Source organism: Macaca mulatta, chromosome 4, assembly GCF_049350105.2.
Source record: "Macaca mulatta isolate MMU2019108-1 chromosome 4, T2T-MMU8v2.0, whole genome shotgun sequence".
Classification (NCBI taxonomy): domain Eukaryota; kingdom Metazoa; phylum Chordata; class Mammalia; order Primates; family Cercopithecidae; genus Macaca; species Macaca mulatta.
Genome location: NC_133409.1, coordinates 134,808,470 through 134,827,338, shown reverse-complemented (window position 1 = coordinate 134,827,338; position 18,869 = coordinate 134,808,470). Strand labels below are relative to the sequence as shown.

Below are 18,869 nucleotides of genomic sequence, written 5' to 3'. Positions count from 1 at the left end.
AAGCAAGACTCCATCTCTACAAAAAAAAAAAAAAAAGTAATTACCTGGGCATGATGGCATGAGCCTGTAGTCCCAGCTACACTGCAGGCTTAGGCAGGAGGGTCGCTGAAGCCCAGGAATTCAACTCTACGGTGAGCCATGATCACACTGCTGTACTCCAGCCTGAGTAACAGTATGACAGTGAGACCCTATCTTAAAAAAAAAAAAAGAGTTGTTAGAAAAACCGGAAAAGACCAAAGATGTCTGCGAGTGGGAGTATAGCATACCATCATTGCCGTATTTTTAGGTTGCTAATTTAATGCCAGAAAGGTTATTTCCTCTAAAGCTATGTTGCTTAAACTGAAGGTCTCGTGACACCAGGAAACCAGTCATGGTTTGGTCAAGCTCCTGGAGAAACAGGAATCTTTTGCCATGGATGTGGTTTGCTTGAATCGGAAGTTTTGGAGTAAATAAAAAAGACAGACCTGCATATAAAAATAGCTATCAAGTATTACCAAACTGTACCAAATCTTTCAACCAAGGTTTAAGGATAGAAACCAAAATTTGACCTTTTCTTCATTCATTCTCACTAAATTTTTATGATCCCAAATTATTTTGCCCCATTTCTCTTTTCTCCTTACATTCCAAAGAGAAGCATTTAACCCTTTGTTCTCACTCACTTGACTCAATTCCTAGGGTCTTATCTGTTCACTACTCAGCATTGTGGATTTTTTGTTGTTTGTTTGTTTTGTGGAGTAAAGACCCAGATTTTATAGAGCAGTGGAGATTACCTGGACCTCAGTCTTTCCCCTCTTAGCAGTAGCTGTACTGAGATAAAGGGCCACTTTTCATGAGCCTCTACCTTAGCCCTTTCTTGTTTTTCCTTCACATGATGGTAGCTTAAGAGCCAGCAGACACCCGGTGCCCACCAATCCAGCAGCCTGAAACATATGAGCTTATCTTATAGTGAATTTCCTGGCCGTGTGCCACTTTGGAGAGAATCAAACGGCTTCTGTTGCCTTAGGTTTCCAGATGCCATTAAGGATTTATTTGTCATATAAATACTACGGTTTTCTTTGCTGACAAGATTAGTCCTAACAGCCTGCTTTCACATGTTAACAAAAGTAGTTACTGTTTTAGAGAACTTGTCCCAGGAACAAATTCAAACTAACACCAAGACACAGCCTTTTACAAGATTGTTGAAGTAAAATTTAACAAGGTATTTTTTTTTTTAAGGAAGCTGTCAGGGGTTTCTCACACTTTGCTGGCAGTAGAGAGAATGAACTCAGGGAATCTGCAGAAATATTGGGTAATACTTGTTTTGAATCTTAAATCTGCATACATATGCAGGTATTACCCAATATTTCTGCAGATTCCCTGAGTTCACTCTCTACTGCCATCCACCCACATGTGCTTCCGGATTACAGAATGTCTAGCCCTTTTAGTAGTTTCCACACAAATGTCATTCATATGCAAGCATTTTGTGAGTCCAATAACTGCAGCAGAGGTCCCATCATGAACTGAACAATTTTCTATTATTTCATAGGACATTCCTTAACACCCCCACCAACCATTCTCCCTACCTCTTCAGCCTGAGAGCAATAGACATACTTTCTCCCTGTTATCTGCCTGTTCTCCTTCATCCAGATCCTGAAAGTTCATCTTCTCGACAATTACGTATTCCTCCCTAGAAGGAAACTTGTACCAACTGCCATTATCGTAGCCCCCCACCAACCAACCGCCAACTTTGAAAAGAGGGGAGTAGAGCCTGAGAAAGGGCAGTAGAAGAGATAGGGCCAACCATGGAAGGGGTGGAAGAGAGTGATATAGAATCCTCTGAAAATGGGACTCTGCAGAGAGGACAGGCAATGATGGAGCAGCTCAGTAGCAGATGGCTGTATTAATCAGGGCTCTTAGGTCACAGGAGACAGGCACCTAATCCAAACCAGTTTAAGGGTGGAAAGGAAATGTATTGGCTTTGTTATCTGGGAAGGGTATTGGGGAAACTCGCAGGACTGAAATGTAAGCTGCAGGAACCACACCTCAGGGCCTATAGAGAGGGACTTCTTGACACTAGGATTTGTTCTGTCTCCCTCCATCACCCATTTCTGTTTGTTTCTTCTTGGTTTCATTCCACATATGGGCTGTATCACATGGTGGAGAAAATGGCTTAGGGGTGTCCTAGCCATGAGCCCACACACAAAAATGACTTCTTTTACATGTGGCCATACACAAATTTCAAATAAGACTGACTGCCCTGCTTGTGTCGTATCACCATTGCTGCACATGAAGAGAGGGAAGTCCCACCAGAACAACAAGAGAAAGGGAACACTTACACAAAAATCACGAGTGGTATTACCTGAAGAAGAAGGATGAGAAAGTATGATAGGCAAACCAAACAAGCGATAGCTATTGCCAACCTACTAAAAGATCACAGGCTGCCTGAGAGCTAAGGAGAGTATGCTAAAAGAGGGTGATGAGGAGGAGGCATATGCCAAAAATTCTGTAGATGTCACAGCTCTCCTTGATCAGATGTGTGACAATGGCAGAAAATTTGAAGAGCTGATTGGCTATTTTTGTGTTGTCCATGCAGAAGTGGTCATGGAATTATTAGCTGGTAAAGTCCTGAGCAGCCAAAGCTTGGGTGAGGATTTAAGAGTGGGAAACAAATAATCCATAGAGGCTGGATTCAGCCTGGAAACCACTTTTTTCCAGTCCAAAAGACCCAAGAACCACTGGGCGTGGTGGCACATGCCTGTAGTTCCAGCTACTAAGGAGGCTGAAGAGGGAGGATAACTTGAGCCCAGGAGTTCAAGGCTTCCGTGAGCTAGGATGACACTACTGCACTCCAGTCTGGACAACAGGGCAAGACTCCAGCTCAAACAAAAAAAAAAAAAGAAAAAGAAAAAGATCCAGGGACTTTTACAACTCCCTCCACTGGGAGAAATTGCTATGTGCCCAGGGACAAGCTTAGAGTTCAGAGGAAGGAAGAGAGACACAGGGAAAAGCACACAAATGACACCCTTTCCCAGATAGGTGGCTGTCTAGGGGAAAAGGCAGAAACAATCTAACATATTAGCAATTCACAAATCTCTGCAGTAGCCACAGTCTAGGACTGAGGACAGTTAATAGACTCTAAGTTTTGATTTTGCCTAGTCCAGATGGAGAGATTTAGGTTTAGCTGCAAATAATATTGAAAATTTCTGACAGCAAAACATGACCATTAAAAGGAAAAAGGTATGGGTCAGAGGACAATGTAAGACTCCAAAGGAGAAGATAAGCAAATTATTTAATCTAAAAGGAAGAAGTCATTCAGGTTAGAAAGACGAGGTAGGTGGATTCATCTTAGCATATTTCAACTGCCTTAATAAAGGCACTCAATAAGTAATTTTTTTTTTTTTTAAATGGAGTCTGACTCTGTCACCCAGGGTGTAGTGCAGTGGTGTGATCTCAGTTCACTGCAACCTCCGCCTCCCAGGTTCATGCGATTCTCCTGCCTCAGCCTCCTGAGTAGCTGGGCTTACAAGTGTGCGCCTCCACACCTGGCTAATTTTTGTATTTTTAGTAAAGACGAGGTTTCACCATGTTGGTCAGGCTGGTCTCAAATTCCTGACCTCATAATCCACCCACCTCGGCCTCCCAAAGGGCTGGGATTACAGGTGTGAGCCACCACGCCCGGCCCCAATAAGTAATTTTTTAAATGAATGAGTACTGTCTCTTTTTATACCTGGCTTCTCGTTTCCATATCCCTTTTCTTTTTTACTCTTTTTTCATTTTCTAGTTTTCTATGAATATGTGAGGCATTTATCCTTTTCAAATGCATTTCCTTTTTGCTTTTAAAAGTATTTATAATTATACAAATGAAACATAATACAATTCTATTGTAAATAATTTTTAAAATTCAGAAATGTAAAATGTTCAAGTCTTCTTTTAACACATACACATGCACATTAAAATCTTGCTTCTATCCTCAGAAACTAGTAACTATTTGAGAAATATCCTTTCAAAATGTTCTATGCATTTTTGTGTATGCTTTGTAACACATATATGTAAATGTATATATATTTATATATAGAGAGATGACAAGCTAGATATAGAGTTTCATATGCTTAAATTCTGTTTTACAAATTTGTTTTTCTCTTGAAATTATGACTTACGGATCATTTTATATCAGTACATATGAGAATGCAATATTATTTTTATGTCAATAATAGTCTATCATCTATTTAACCAGTCCTCTATTGATGGACAATTCCCATTTTTTGCTAGTAAGATTTGCACTCTTCCATCTCACTGTGCCAGTCTGGTAAAATGGTTTGTAGGTTACTGACTTAATACTTAACCTTGAAAGTTGAGTAAAAGTTGGACTGACTGGAGTAGGAGAAGAATTAGGGGCTGAAATGCAAACTGGTAATAGAATATATTCACCTGACTCATCTCTTGAACATGTTTTCTTCCAGAACTAAGCAATAGAGGTGGTAATCATAGGATACTGCTGGTTTGTGTATTGGGGTTTTGAAATTTTAATGAAAGCTAGGACTTTCTCGTGTATTTAGTGTTATTTATTTTGATATTTATTTGCTTTTCCCTTGATTATAAAAATCATTTTCTGAGAAAATTTAGAAAACACAGTAATGGAAAAAGAAAAAAAAATGGATAAGAACAACTGTTATCATTCTTATTACTGTTATTGTTCCTTTTACTCTTTATTGGACATATATGCATGAGCAAAACCGAGACATAGTGTAAAATAGATTTGTGCTCTGCTCCTTTTCTTTTTTAATTTTTAATTTTATGGGTATATAGTAGATATATATATTTCTGGGATATATGTGATATTTTGGTACAGACAGGCATGCAGTGTGTAATAATCTTCAGGGTAAATGGGCTATCCATCGCCTCAAGCATTTATCCTTTCTTTGTGTTACAAAATTCCAATTATAGTCTTTTAGTTACTTGTAAATATAGAATAAATTATTGTTGACTGTAGTCACCCTGTTGTGCTATCAGATACTAGATCTTACTTATTCTAACTATGTTTTTATGCTTATTAACCATCCTCATTTCCACCTCCTCTGTACTACTCTTCTCAGCCTCTGGTAACCATCATTCTACTCTCTATTTCCATGAGTTTACTTGTTTTAATTTTTTACTCCAACAAATAAGTGAGAACATGTGAAGTTTGTCTTCTGTAACTCACTGATTTCACTTAACATAATGTCCTCCAGTTCCAGCCATGTTGTTGCAAATGGTGGACTCCCATTCTTTTTTATGGGTGAATAGTACTCCACTGTGTATACGTACCACATTTTCTGCAGCCGTTCATCTGTTAATGGGCACTTGGGTTGTTTCCAAATTTTGGCTATTGTGATTAGTGCTACAATAAATATGATAGTGCAGATATCTCTTTGATATACAGATTTCTTTTCTTTGGGGTATATACCTAGCAATGGGATTGCTGGATCATATGGTAGTTCCATAGTTCTACCGTTAGTTTTTTGAGGAACCTCTAAAACTGTTCTCCATAGTGATTGTACTAATTTACATTCCCAAATACAGTGTACAAGGGTTCCTTTTCTCTACATCCTCACCACCATTTCTTATTGCCTGTCTTTTGGGTAAAAGCCATTTTAACTGGAGTGAGATAATATTTCATTACAGTTTTGATTTGCATCTCTCTGATGATTAATGATGTTTAGCATCTTTTCATATACCTGTTTGCCATTTGCTTGTCTCTGTTTGAGAAAAAAGTCCATTCAGATCATTTGCCTTTTTTTTTTTTTTTTTGAAGCAGGGTCTCACTATCACCCAGGCTGCAGTGCTGTGGCACATTCGCAGCTCACTGAAACCTCTGCCGCCTGGGTTCAAGAGATTCTTGTGCTTCAGCGTCCTGAGTAGCTGGGATTACAGGTGTGCACCACAATGCCCAGCTAACTTTCTTGATTTTTGGTAGAGACAGGTTTTCACCATGTTGGCCAGGCTAGTCTCAAACTCCTGACCTCAAGTCATCCTCCTGCCTTGGCCTCTCAAGTGCTGGGATTACAGGCATGAACCACCGCACCCGGCCTGATTTGCCCATTTTAAAATCAGATTATTAGATTTTTTTCTTTTTGATTTGGTTGAGTTCCTTACATATTCTGGTTATCACTTATCAAGTGAATAGTTTGCAAACATTTTCTCCCACTTTAATGGGTTGTCTCTTCACTTCGTTGATTGTTTCCTTTGCTGTAAATAGCTTTTAAACTTGATGTGATTCCATTTGTCCATTTTTGCTTTTGTTGCTTGTGCTTGTGGGTTATTACTCAAGAAATCTTTGCCCAGAACAATGTCCTGGAGTTTCCCCAATGTTTTCTTTTTAGTAGTTTCATACTTTGAGGCCTTAGATTTAAGTCCTTAATCCATTTTAATTTGATTTTTGTATATGGCAAGAGATGGGAGTTAGCTTCATTCTTCTGCATATGAATATACAGTTTTCCCAGTACCTTTCATTGAAGAGACTGTCCTGTACACAATGTATAGCCTTGGAAAGTTTGTTGAAAATGAACTTACTGTAGATATATAAATTTATTTCTGGGTTCTCTATGCTGTTCCATTGGTCTGTGTGTCTGTTTTTATGCCAGTACCATGCCGTTTTGGTTACTACAGCTCTGTAGTATAATTTGAAGTCAGGTAATGTGATTCTCAGTTTTTCCCTTTTGCTCAGGATGACTTTGGTTATTCTGGGCCTTCTGTGGTTCCACATAAATTTTGGGACTTTTTAAAATTTCTGTGAAGAATGTCATTGATATTTTGATAGGCATTACATTGTCTCTGTAGATTGCTTTGGGTAGTATGGACGTTTTAACAATATCGATTCTTCCAATCCATGAACATGGCGTTTCTTTCCATTTTTTAGTGTCATCTTCAATTTCTTCCACCAACGATTTATATCACTATAGAGATCATTCACTTGTATATTATAGAGAGCTTTCACTTCTTTAATTAAGTTTATTTCTAGGTATTTTATTTTATTTGCAGCTACTGTATATGGGATTACTTTCTTGATTTATTTTTCAGATTATTTGCTGTTGACATATACAAATGTTACTGATTTTTCTGTTAGTTTTGTATCTTCTGACTTTACTAATTTTGTTTATCCATTCTAATCATTTTTTGGTGGAGTCTTAGGTTTTTCCAAATGTAAGCTCACATATCTGCAAACAAGGATGATTTGACTTGTTCCTTTACAATTTGGATGCCCTTTCTCTTGTCTGATTCCTCTAACTAGAACTTCTAGTACTATGTTGAATAACAATGGTGAAAGTGGGCATCCTTTTCCTGTTTCAGATCTTAGAGGAAAGACTTTGAGTTTCCCCTCATTTAATATGATACTAGCTGTGGGTCTATTGTATATGGCTTTTATTTTGTTAAAGTATGTCCCTTCTATACCTAGTTTTTTGAGGTTTTCATCATGAAGAGATGTTGAATTTTATCAAGTGCTTTTTGAGCGTCAATTGAAATGATCATATGGTTTTGTCCTTCATTCTGTTGATATAATGTATCACATTGATTGATTTATGCATGTTGAGCCATTCTTGCATGTCTGGGATAAATTCCACTTGCTTATGATGAGTAATCTTTTTAATGTGTTGTTGAAACCAGTTTGCTAGAATTTAATTGAGGATTTTTGCATCAATGTTCATTGGAGATATTGGCCTGTAATTTTCTTTTCTTAATGTGTCTTTGGTTTTGGTATCAGGGTAATACTGGCTTCATACAATGAGTTTGAAAGTATTCTCTCCTCCTTTATTTTTCAGAATAGTTTGAGTTGGATTGGTATTAGTTCTTCCTTAAACGTTTGGTAAAATTCAGCAGTGAAGCCATCAGGTTTCAGGCTTTTCTTACCTAGGTGAGTTTTTATTATGGCCTTGATCTTGTTACTTATTATTTGTCTGTTCAGGTTTTGAATTTCTTCATGGTTCACTCTTGGTAGGTTGTGGGTGTCTAGGAATTTATCCATTTCTTTTAGGTTTTCCAATTTATTGACATATAGTTACTCATAGTAGTCTCTAGTCATCCTTTGAATTTCTGTGGTATAACTTATAATGTCTACTTTTTCTTTTTTGTTTTTTTTCCCCCTGAGGCAGGGTCTCACGTTGTTGCTCAGGTTGGAGTGTAGTGGCACGAACATGGCTCACTGCAGGCTTGTCCTCCCAGGCTCAAGTAATCCTCTTGCCTCAGTCCCCCAAGTAGCTAGGACTACAGGCATGTGTCACTGCACCCAGCTAATTTTTGGATTTTTAGTTGAGACATGGTTTCACCATGTTTCCTGGGCTGGTCCAGGACTTCTGAGCTCAAGTGATCTGCCTTCCTTGGCCTCCCAAAGTGCTGGGATTACGAGCATGAGTCATGGTGTCCTGCATAGTGTCTCCTTTTTAATCTCTGATCTTGTTTATTTGGGTCTTTTTTTCTTAATTAGGCTGTCTAAAAGTTTGTCAATTTTATCTTTTAAAAAAACCTTTTGTTCCTTTGATATTTTGCATTTTTTTTATTTCAATTTCATTAATTTGTTATCTGATTTTTTTTTTTTTTTTTGAGATGAATTCTCACTCTGTTCCCCAAGCTGGAGTGCAGTGGCGTGATCTCAGCTCACTGCAACCTCCACGTCCCGGGTTCAAGTGATTCTCCTGCCTCATCCTCCCGAGTAGCTGGGATTACAGGCGCCCTCTGCCATGCCCAGCTAATTTTTGTATTTTTAGTAGAGATGAGGTTTCACTATGCTGGCCAGGCTGGACTTGAACTCCTGACCTCATGATCCACACACCTCGGCCTCCCAAAGTGCTAGGATTACAGGCGTGAGCCACCCCGCCCAGCCCTCTGATCTTTATTATTTCTTTTCTTCTGCTAATTTTGGATTCGTTTGCTCTTGCTTTTCTACTTCACTAAGATGCATCATTAGATTGCTTATTTGAAGTTTTTCTACTTTTTTTAATTTAGGCACTTATTGTTATAAATTTTCCTCTTAATACTACTTTTGCTATATCCCATAGGTTTTGGTATCTTGTGTTTCCATTTTCATTTGTTTCAAAAAGGTTTTTAATTTCCTTCTTAATTTTTTTATTGACCCTTGAGTCATTTAGGAGCATGTTGTTTAATTTCCATGTGTTTGAATAGTTTCTAAAGTTTCTCTTGTTATTGATTTCTAGTTTTACTCCATTACAGTCAGAGAGGAAATGATATAATTTTAGTTTTTTTGAACTTTTAAAGATTTATTTTGTGGTCTAATATATGCTCTATTTTCGATAATGTCCTATGTGTTGAGGGGAAGATTATGCATTCTGCAGCCATTGGATGAAATGTTCTCGAAATATCTATTAGGCCCATTTGGTCTACAGTGCAAATTAAGACTGGGGTTTCTTTGTTGACTTTCTGTCCAGATCATCTGTCCAATGCTGAAACTGAGATGTTGAAATCTCTAGCTATTATTGTACTGGGATCTATCTCTCTTTAGTTCTGATAATATTCACTTTATATAGCTGGGTGCTCCAGTGTTGGATGCATGTATATTTGTATTTGTTATATCCTCTTGTTGAATTGACCCCTTTATCATTATATAATGACCTTCTTTGTCTCTTTTTATGATTTTTGTCTGGAAATCTATTTTGTCTGATATAAATATAGCTACTCCTGCTCTTTTTTGGTTTCTGTTTGCCTGGAATGTCTTTTTTTCAGTTTATTTGTGTCTTTATAGGTGTAGTGTGTTTCTTGTAGGCAGAAAATAATTGGGTCTCATTTTTTTATCCATTCAGTTACTCTGTCTTTTGATTAGGGAGTTTAGTCCATTTACATTCAATGTTATTATTGATAAGTAAGGACTTACTCTTGCCATTTTGCTGCTTTATGGTTTTTTTGTTTTTGTTTTTGTTTTTCCCCCTTTCCTCCCTTCATTCCTTTATTCTTGTCCTTCTTGTTCCAAAGATGATTTTCTCTGGTGGTATGTTTTAATTTCTTGCTTTTTATTTTTTTATGTATCTGTTGTAGGTTTTTAAATTTGAGGTTACCATGAGGCTTGCAAATATTATCTTATAACCCATTATTTTAAATTGATGGCAGCTTAACAGATCGCATAAACAAACTAGCAAACAAGCAAATAGAAAACTAATAAAACTCTACATTTTAACAACATCCTTCCATTTTTAACTTTTTCTGTTTCTATTTATATCTTATTATGTTACGTCTTGAAAAGTTGTTGTGGTTATTATTTTTGATAGGTTCATCCTTTAGTCTTCTTACTCAAGATATGAGTTATTTACAAACCACAATTACAGTGTTATCATATTCTGGATTTGTTTGTGTACTTACTATTACCAGTGAGCTTTATAGCTTCAGATGATTTCTTACTGCTCATTAACATCCTTTCATTTCAGATTGAAGAACTCCTTTTAGCATTTCTTGTAGGAGAGGTCTGATGGTGATGAAAACCCTAAGCTTTTGTTTGTCTGGGAAAATCTTTATTTCTCCTTCATATTTGAAGAATATTTTCACTGGATAAAAGCTTTAGGATCCTATAATGAAAGTTGTTTTCTTTCAGCACTTTAGTAAACATTGTTTTCTTTCAGCATATTAGTGCCATATCACTCTCTCTTGGTCTGTAGGGTTTCCACTGAGAACTCTGCTGCCGGACATATTGGAGCTCCTTTGTATGTTATTTTCTTTTCTCTTGATGCTTTTAGGATCTTTTCTTTATTCTTGACTTTTGAGAATTTGATTATTAAATGTCTTGAAGTTGTCTAATTTCGATTAAATCTGCTTCGTGTTCTGTATTATTCTGGTACTTGAATATTGATACCTTTTCCTTGGTTTCAAAAGTTTTCCGTTATTATCCCTTTGAATTAACTTTGTACCCTGATCTCTCTCTCTCTCTCTGGGTGTCTCTGTCTTAAGGCCAATAACCCTTAGATTTGCCATTTTGAGGCTATATTCTAAATCTTATAGGCATACTTCCTTCTTTTTCTTTTTTTTTTTTTTTGAGATGGAGTTTCACTCTTGTTGCCTAAGCTGGAGTGCAGTGGTGTGATCTCAGTTCACTGCAACCTCTGCCTCCCTGGTTCAAGTGATTCTCCTGCCTCAGGCTCCCATGTAGCTGGGATTACACCACCTCACCCGGCTAATTTTTTGTATTTTTTTAGTAGAGGTGGGGCTTCGCCATGTTGGCCAGGCTGATCTCGAACTTCTGACCTCAGGTGATCCACCTGTCTTGGCCTCCCAAAGTGCTAGGATTACAGGTGTGAGCCACTGCACCTGGTCTGCTTCTTTTTACTCTTTTTTTTTTTTACTCTTTTTTCTTTTGCCTTTTCTGACTATATTTTCAAATAGTCTGTCTTCAAGCTCACTAATTTTTTTCTGCTTGATTAATTCTGCTGTTGAGAGACTTCAGTATATCAGTTGATACATTCTTCAGTATATCAGTTGAATTTTTCAGCTCCAGAATTTCTGCTTGAGTTTTAAAAATTATTTCAATCTCTTTTTAAAATTTATCTGAAAAGGATTCTAAATTTCTTCTCTGTGTTATCTTGATCTTTCATTGATCTGTTAATTCATTGATCTTCCTCAAAGGAGTTATTTTGAATTCTCTGTCTGAAAAGTCACAGATCTCTGCCTCTGCAGGATTGGTCTCTACGGCCATTTTTACTTTGTTTGGTGAGGTCATGCTTTCCTGGATGGTCTTGATGCTTGCAGATATTCATCTGTATCTAGACATTCAAGAGTTAGATATTTATTGTAATCTTCATAGTGTGGGCTTATTTATACCCATCCTTCTTGAGAAGGCTTTCCAAGTATTCAAAGTGAATTGAGTATTGTGTTGTAAGTGTTTGGTCACTGTAGCTGTATCTGCTTTAGGGGACACCTCCAGCCCCATGATGCAGACTCTTACAGACTCATATAGATACCAACTTATTGGTCTTGAGAAAGACCCAGGTGAATTTCCTGTATTATCAGGTAGTGTCTCTGTTCTCTTCCCTTACTCTCCCACAAACAAATGAAGTCTCTCCTCCATGCTATGCTGCCTGGAGTTGAGGGAGGTGTAACACAAGCACCGCTATAGCCACCACCACTGAGACTGTGCTTGGTCAGACCTGAAGCCAGAACAGTACTAGGAGTTGGCAAAGGCCTGTGGTAACTATTGCCTGGCTACTGCTGATGGTTGTTCAAGGCCCAAAAGTTATTTAGTCAGCAGGTGGTAAACCCAACCAAGCTTGTGTCTTTCCCTTCAGAATAGCAGGTTACCTTCTGACCCAGGGTGGGTCTACAAATACTGCCCAGAAGCCAGAGCCTAGAGTCAGGAATGTTAGAAATCTACTAGGTGCTCTACTTTACTGTGGCTTAGCTGACATAAATGTTACAAGACGCATTTCTTTTTAATCTTTTTTCTCCTTTCCTCAAGCAGAAGAATTCTCTCCCTGTAGCCACCATGGCTCCACACTCACAGCAAGTGTTGCCTGGCCACCACTGATGTTTATTCGAGACCCAAGGGCTCTTTACTTAGCAAGTAATAAATCTTGCCAGTCCTGGGACTCTCCCTTCAGGGCAATGGGTTACCTTCTGGCCCAGGGCAGGTTTAGAAATGCCGTCCAGGAGCTAAGGCCTGGAATCAGGGACTTTAGGGGTCTGCTTGGTCCTTCATTTTACCGTGACTGATCTGGTACTCAAGTTTGCAAGACAATGTCCTTTTTAGTCTTCCTTCCCCTTTCTTCAAGGAGGAAGAGTCTCTCCCAAAGCTGTGAGCTGTGCTGCCTGGAACTGGGGGAAAGATGGCACAAGCACTCCCTTGGCCGGACCAGCTGATGTCTCACTGGGTTGTGTGCACCCCAAGTACACTGGCTCCAAACCCAGCACAGCATCAGAACTTGTCCAGGAATTACAGTCCTGGTGACCTAGATTGCCTTTCAAGTTTATTTATAACCCCAGAGTGTGTCAGCTCATGGTAGTGGAATTAGCTAGAACTCGGGTTCTAACCACTGATAGGGACAATTCCCCCTCTGGCCAGGGCTGGTTTAATTGCTCACTCCATGGGTGCAAGCTTAACCCTGTCCTGTGTTGCATTCCACTGTGAGTTCAGGGCAGCACTGGGTTCCAATGCAAAGTCCCACAGTCACTGTTCTCTCCCTCCCCCAAGGACATAGAATCTCTCTCAGCACTACAGAGCTGCTTCTGGTGAATGGGGGAGAGAGAGTGTAGGCAATTCAAGACTGTCTCTTCTACCCTCTTCAGTGCCTCTTTTCTTGCCATGATAGTCAAACCAGGTACTGTGATTGCTCACCTGATTTTTTGTTTTTCCAAAAGGTGCTTTATTGTGTGGATAGTTGCTAAATTTGATGTTCCTATGGGGACAATGATCACTGGAGAGTTCTATTCCACCATCTTTCTCTGCCTCCTCCCTCTTCAGTGCCCAGCTCCTTTTAAATTAAACATTATATTGTGAACATTTTCCACGTCTTAAATAATCTTTAAAAGTCTTTTTTTTTTTTTTTTTTTTTGAGACAGGCTAAAGAGCAGCAATGTGATCATGGCTCACTGTAGCCTCAACCTAAGCTCAAACAATCTTCCTACCTCAGCTTCTGAGTAGCTGGGACCACAGGTACATGCCACCACTCTTGGCTAATTTTTTGTTGTTGTTTTTTATAGAGATTGGATCTCACTATGCTGCCCAGGCTGGTCTCAAATTTCTAGGCTCCAGCAAGCCTCCTGCTTCAGCTTCTCAAAGTATTACGATTACAGTTGTGAGTCATGGCACCTGGCCCAAAAGTCTAATTTTATTGATCACATAGTTCTTAGCCTTATGTGGTAAAACCTAGATGTTTCTTAGATAAACTTAAGAAGCCTCACTTTCCACCTTCAGAAAGGCTGAAGATTTCCAGCCTAGTGCTACATGAACAGGGTCTCCAGAAAGACTAATATAACTATTATAGTTTTCTTTTGAGTTGTCAGGGACTGAGTATAAGAATGTAAAGTACAAACATTTGGAAACCAATTGAAAATACCTGCTGAAACTAAATACATTCATTCCCTAATCCAGCAGTGCCACTTTTAGGTACATATGCTTAAGGAAACTCTTGCAAAAGTACACAGGGATACAAATTTAAGGATGCTTATTCCAGCTCTGCTAAAATAGAAAGAAAGAAAGAAAGAAAGAAAGAAAGAAAGAAAGAAAGAAAGAAAGAAAGAAAGAAAGAAAGAAAGAAATTAAAAAGAATTGAAAATAACCAAAATACCTATCAATAGGAGAATGGATAATAAACTGTGGTATATTTATGTGATGAAATACTATAGAACCATTAAAAGGAATGAGATGAAGCTATTCAGATCATCATAGATAGATGTCAAAAGCAAAGGGCTGGGCCAGGTATGGAGGTTCACGTCTGTAATCCCAGCACTTTGGGAGGCTGAGGCAAGTGGATCACTTGAGCTCAGGGGTTCAAGACCAGCCTGGGCAACATGGCAAAATCCCGTCTCTACAAAAAATACAAAAAAATTAGCCAGGCATGGTGATGCTTGCCTTTAGTCCCAGATACTTGGGGAGCTGAGGCAAAGGGATCAACTGAACCTGGGAGATCTAGTCTGCAGTGAGCCAAGACCGCGTCACTACACTCCAGCCTGAGTGACACAGTGAGACCCTGTCTCCAAAAAAAAGCAAAGGGCTGAACGAAAATGGCAAGTGGTAGGACAATGCCTTAGTTCATTTGTAAGCATGCCTGCTTCATGGATACATAAGTATACTGAAATATAAAAAAAGATGAAAAACAAATTCATCATAGCAGTTGTCTCTGATGAGGAGCATAAAGGAGCAAGGGGAATTTTCACTTTACATGTTTTGTGTCATGTTTTATTTTTTTTTCTTTTCTTTTTCTTTTTCTTTTTCTTTTTTTTTTTTTTTTTTTTTTTTTTTTTTTTTTTTGACATGGAGTCTCACTCTGTACACTCAAGCTGAAGTGCAGCGGCGCGATCTTGGCTCACTGAAACCTTTCGTCTCTGGGGCTCAAGTAATTCTTGTGCCTCAGCCTCCCGAGTAGCTGGGACTACAGGCGCGTGCCACCACACCTAGCTAATTTTTGGTATTTTAGTAGAGATGGGGTTTCACCATGTTGTCCAGAGCAGTCTCAAACTCTTGAACTCAGGCAATCTGCCCTTCTTGGCCACCCAAAGTTTGGGATTACCGTCGTAAGCCACCGCAATGTGTCATGTTTTTTTAATAAAAGATTAAACAAAGAAAACAAAATGTTGTTCATTGATAATGTTATGTAGTACTTACGTGGCCTTTTTTGTATCATTCTCAGTACTTCTAACTTCTCTTTAGTTTTCTCTCAAAAAGGGTAAATAGATAATAAAAATAATAAATCTTTCATGCCAGTTAATTTATTGTAAACATTATGTTATGCTGTGGATTATCTTTATTTGCAGTAGTTATATTCCATAAAGTTGCAGTGAATACCGAATTAGCAAATGTTGATCAATTGCTCAAAGGGAAAATACAGAGTTGGGTTCCTGTGAGTCTCAGGTCACAATATTTTCATCAACTGATCACATATAACCTTGTATTATGTGTGTTCCTGTTTTAAGACACCTCATTTAATTAACACCGGACTCATGATCATCAGCACTATAATTCTTACCTGAATAAAGCTTATCTAATGCAAAGTATTTTCTCTGTAAGGCATATCATAACCCTTGTGGGCTTAGGATCATTTTCCTTTTTTCTTTATTTGAGATAGACTGTCACCCAGGCTGGAGTGCAGTGGCGCGATCTCTGCTCACTGCAGAGACTTCCGTCTCCCCAGTTTAAGTGATTCTCCTACCTCATCCTCCAGAGTAGCTGGGATTACAGGTGTGTGCCACCACGCCCAGCTAATTTTGCATTTTTAATAGAGACTGGTTTGACCATGTTGGCCAGGCTGGTCTGGAACTTCTGACCTCAAGTGATCCACCAGCCTCGGCCTCACAAAGTTCTGGGATTACAGGCATGAGCCACCACCGTGCCCAGCCAGGAACATTTTCAAAAGCAAAATTACCACCACAAAGCACAAAAATGTGAAAAAATGTAGCACTAAATAGACCTCAAAGAGAACACTTGCTTACAGATGAGGACCAGAACAAGGAAGCAGAGCATTACCTCATTGAACCTCAGCAGAGAATGTGAACATCAAGCAACTCAAATTTTTCACCATTTTCTGCATGTCTGCAAATAACCAAGAAAGTGCCATGAATATTGATTTGGAAGTTACAAATAAATTTTAACAACTAAGCAAATTCATACATAAATATCTATGAATAATAAGAGTTGACTCCATGTACTTACGCAGATCAGTGACGCAACTTATAAATTGCAACAATATCGAAATCAGACTCTATTACTAAAACCTAATAATTTGCAGATAACCATTCAAGTGACAGACATCAACTGCCTTCACTCCTGCTGAGACTTGTGTACCTTGTAGCATTTAGCTGACCATAGTTATTCAAAGATCCCATGCACTTGGCAGATAGAAATTTTGCACCTTCTATCTGGAAAATCCCAGGCTTCGTGGGTCTCCCTTTTATCTTTCAATGTAAAATTTAGTCAAGGCATTTTTGTTTTCAATAAATTTTCTCTATTTAAAGAAACCAGCACTATATAGATGGGCTACACAGGTTGGGGCCTTTGAATAGATTATTAAAATTCCACTTCACTTATTTTTTGTTGTGAACAATCTTGGAATTCTAGTTTTGGAAAGGGCCATGTATATACATTTAATTGGTTTAATTCATCCCTGGGTAAGGAAGAGTAAATTTTAGAAAAGCCATTTTTAAAATGTCACATTGAAGAAAGGAGTTAGCAAATTGAAATCAAGCCTACCACTTTAAAAGCTTTAAGATCTGATATTTAATATTTTCAGGTTTAGTCCTCAAAGATGGATTACCCCAACCATTTCTGCCAGGATTGTGAACTAAGAGATTTGGAAAAGCCAGCAATCATCTTGTAGAATATTTACACCTTCTATATACCTACCAAACAAACAACAAAACTTTAAATACCATATTTACTGAAACTTTTTTAAATTACAGAAATTGTATGTATGGACATGATCTTTTAAAACGTATTTATTTTTAATGATCTCATTCATGCTATATATCTCATTCACAATCTTTCTTTGTGTTCTTTTTTTCTTATGATTTTTTCAAGTCCTAAATCATTTCAAGATAAAATTGTAAGAAAATGCACTAGCTCCAAGGACCTTGTGGAAAGTCTCCTAAGAAACTCATTGGTATAGAAAGGATGAATATTAAATGAGATGAAAACAGTTGCTTTGGTGGAGTCCCAGAAGATTTAAATGCATAAACATAAGCCTTGTGATGTCTGAGAGCCACAATAGCCAATATAAATAAATCATATGTAAAACAGTAACTTGAAAAAAATGGAAAAAGAGACGGAAAAATGAAATAAATTACTTTTACCAAAATGTTTCTCAAATAATGGTAGGGAAGATAAGGTGATAAATAATAGATTGGATGTTTTTAAGAGGCCTTGGTAACAGTCTAAGCACATTGTGTTAAATTTCTGAATTTTTAACCACAGAAAGTCTATACTTACATAATCCATGTTGATTGTTTGCCTGCCATTTGAACTAACACACACATACATTGTTCAAGCCAAGTCTTTTAAGTTTCGTTTTAAGAAGGCTCACTAAATGGAAAACAACATTAATTGTTGGATTAGTTTATCCAAACCACGGGGACCACGCAAAATGCTTACCTTTTTGGTGCAGCCATATTTACGGGTTCTTGCCTTCCCCTTGGTATTCAATGGTATTGACAAAATCTCAAATGCAGCATAGTAGATAAGAGTCAAATGAGCTGCCTTTGGCAGCAACATCAGAAACTGAAAAACATGATATGATATGTCTTAAAAGCAAGATGGTTACTGTGTTTTTGAGTTTGGGAAAGAAGAAAGGTAGAAATCCCAGAGCAGGAAAATGAGTATCCAAAGAAGCTGAGGAGACTAGAACTAACTTTGGGTTCTAAAGGGGTGCAGGTCAAATAAGGATTCCTTTTTCCCTTCCTTTTTTCTTCCCTCTCTCTCTCCTTCACTTCCTTTCTTTCACTTCACAGATTTCCTGTTTTAAACATAAGCTTTTAAATTTTTTCAACTGAAGTACCAGGAAGTTCCTTCTCTTTGAAACCTAGAGTAATTAATCAATTTGAGGAGAGAAGATAATTCAGCTCATTCCAAATCTGTCTGGAAAATTTGCATTGTCCTACATGGCTATGCATATTACTTTGTGAGAAAAAAATGAGGTGGGGTAACCTAATTGCCTTTTATTTAAAAATGAGTTGGCCCACTTTCAAAATATTATTCAAATGTCTCAAGAAACCATTGAGAATAAGAAATAAGCCTCCCTCAAATGGCATGTCAGGAATAGGAAGGTCAATGCATCCTTCACCTCTGAGACTGACACAAATGGCACATACAAGGGCATTTTTCTTTTCTTTTCTTCTCTTTAACTGGTGCAGAGTTTCCAAGTCAGAACTGGTTTGTAAACAACGTAATCCTGAATAATCAACACAGAAGAAAAAGAAGCTGGAGGGCAGATAGATGGGTGGAAGGGTCAGACATTGTCAAACGGTTTTCCTGTCCCTGTGATTCCCTGAGCTCCAAAAGTCTGTTTTTATTAACCCAGTTTCAGTCCAATTATCTTTTTAATTGTTTAAATTTACCCTTGGCTAGGGTATCCAAAAACTTTAATTTCTTTCTAAAATTATCTCTTTTTGTGTCTTTAGAAGCACATGTAGACATGTGACTATGTTAGGAGCAGAGAGAAAGGCAAGATTTGAGTAAGTAGCCTTTAAAAGATCTGCAGGAGCATAAAATGTCTGTC

The 18,869-nt window shown here is 38.0% G+C and overlaps 1 protein-coding gene across 20 annotated transcripts in view; it reads right to left on the bottom strand.

The window, feature by feature from the left end:
* The window catches only part of LOC114677402 (uncharacterized), a 94,734-nt gene that overhangs the window by 14,404 nt on the left and 61,461 nt on the right, over positions 1 to 18,869 (bottom strand). For 5 of the 20 annotated variants that reach the window (XR_013416347.1, XR_013416344.1, XR_013416346.1 and 2 more), the window contains 3 exons: positions 17,747 to 17,872; positions 16,127 to 16,192; positions 45 to 192 (listed from right to left, as the gene is read on the bottom strand). Coding sequence is in view for 2 of the 20 variants with exons in the window: in XM_077999820.1 (XP_077855946.1) it covers positions 90 to 188; positions 17,747 to 17,872 (225 nt within the window). In the remaining 18 variants the exon portion in view is untranslated. Of the gene's footprint in view, positions 1 to 44; positions 193 to 13,279; positions 13,416 to 16,126; positions 16,193 to 17,746; positions 17,873 to 18,869 lie in introns of all 20 variants that reach the window. The other 15 variants (XR_013416352.1, XR_013416358.1, XR_013416359.1 and 12 more) reach the window with 7 other exon arrangements.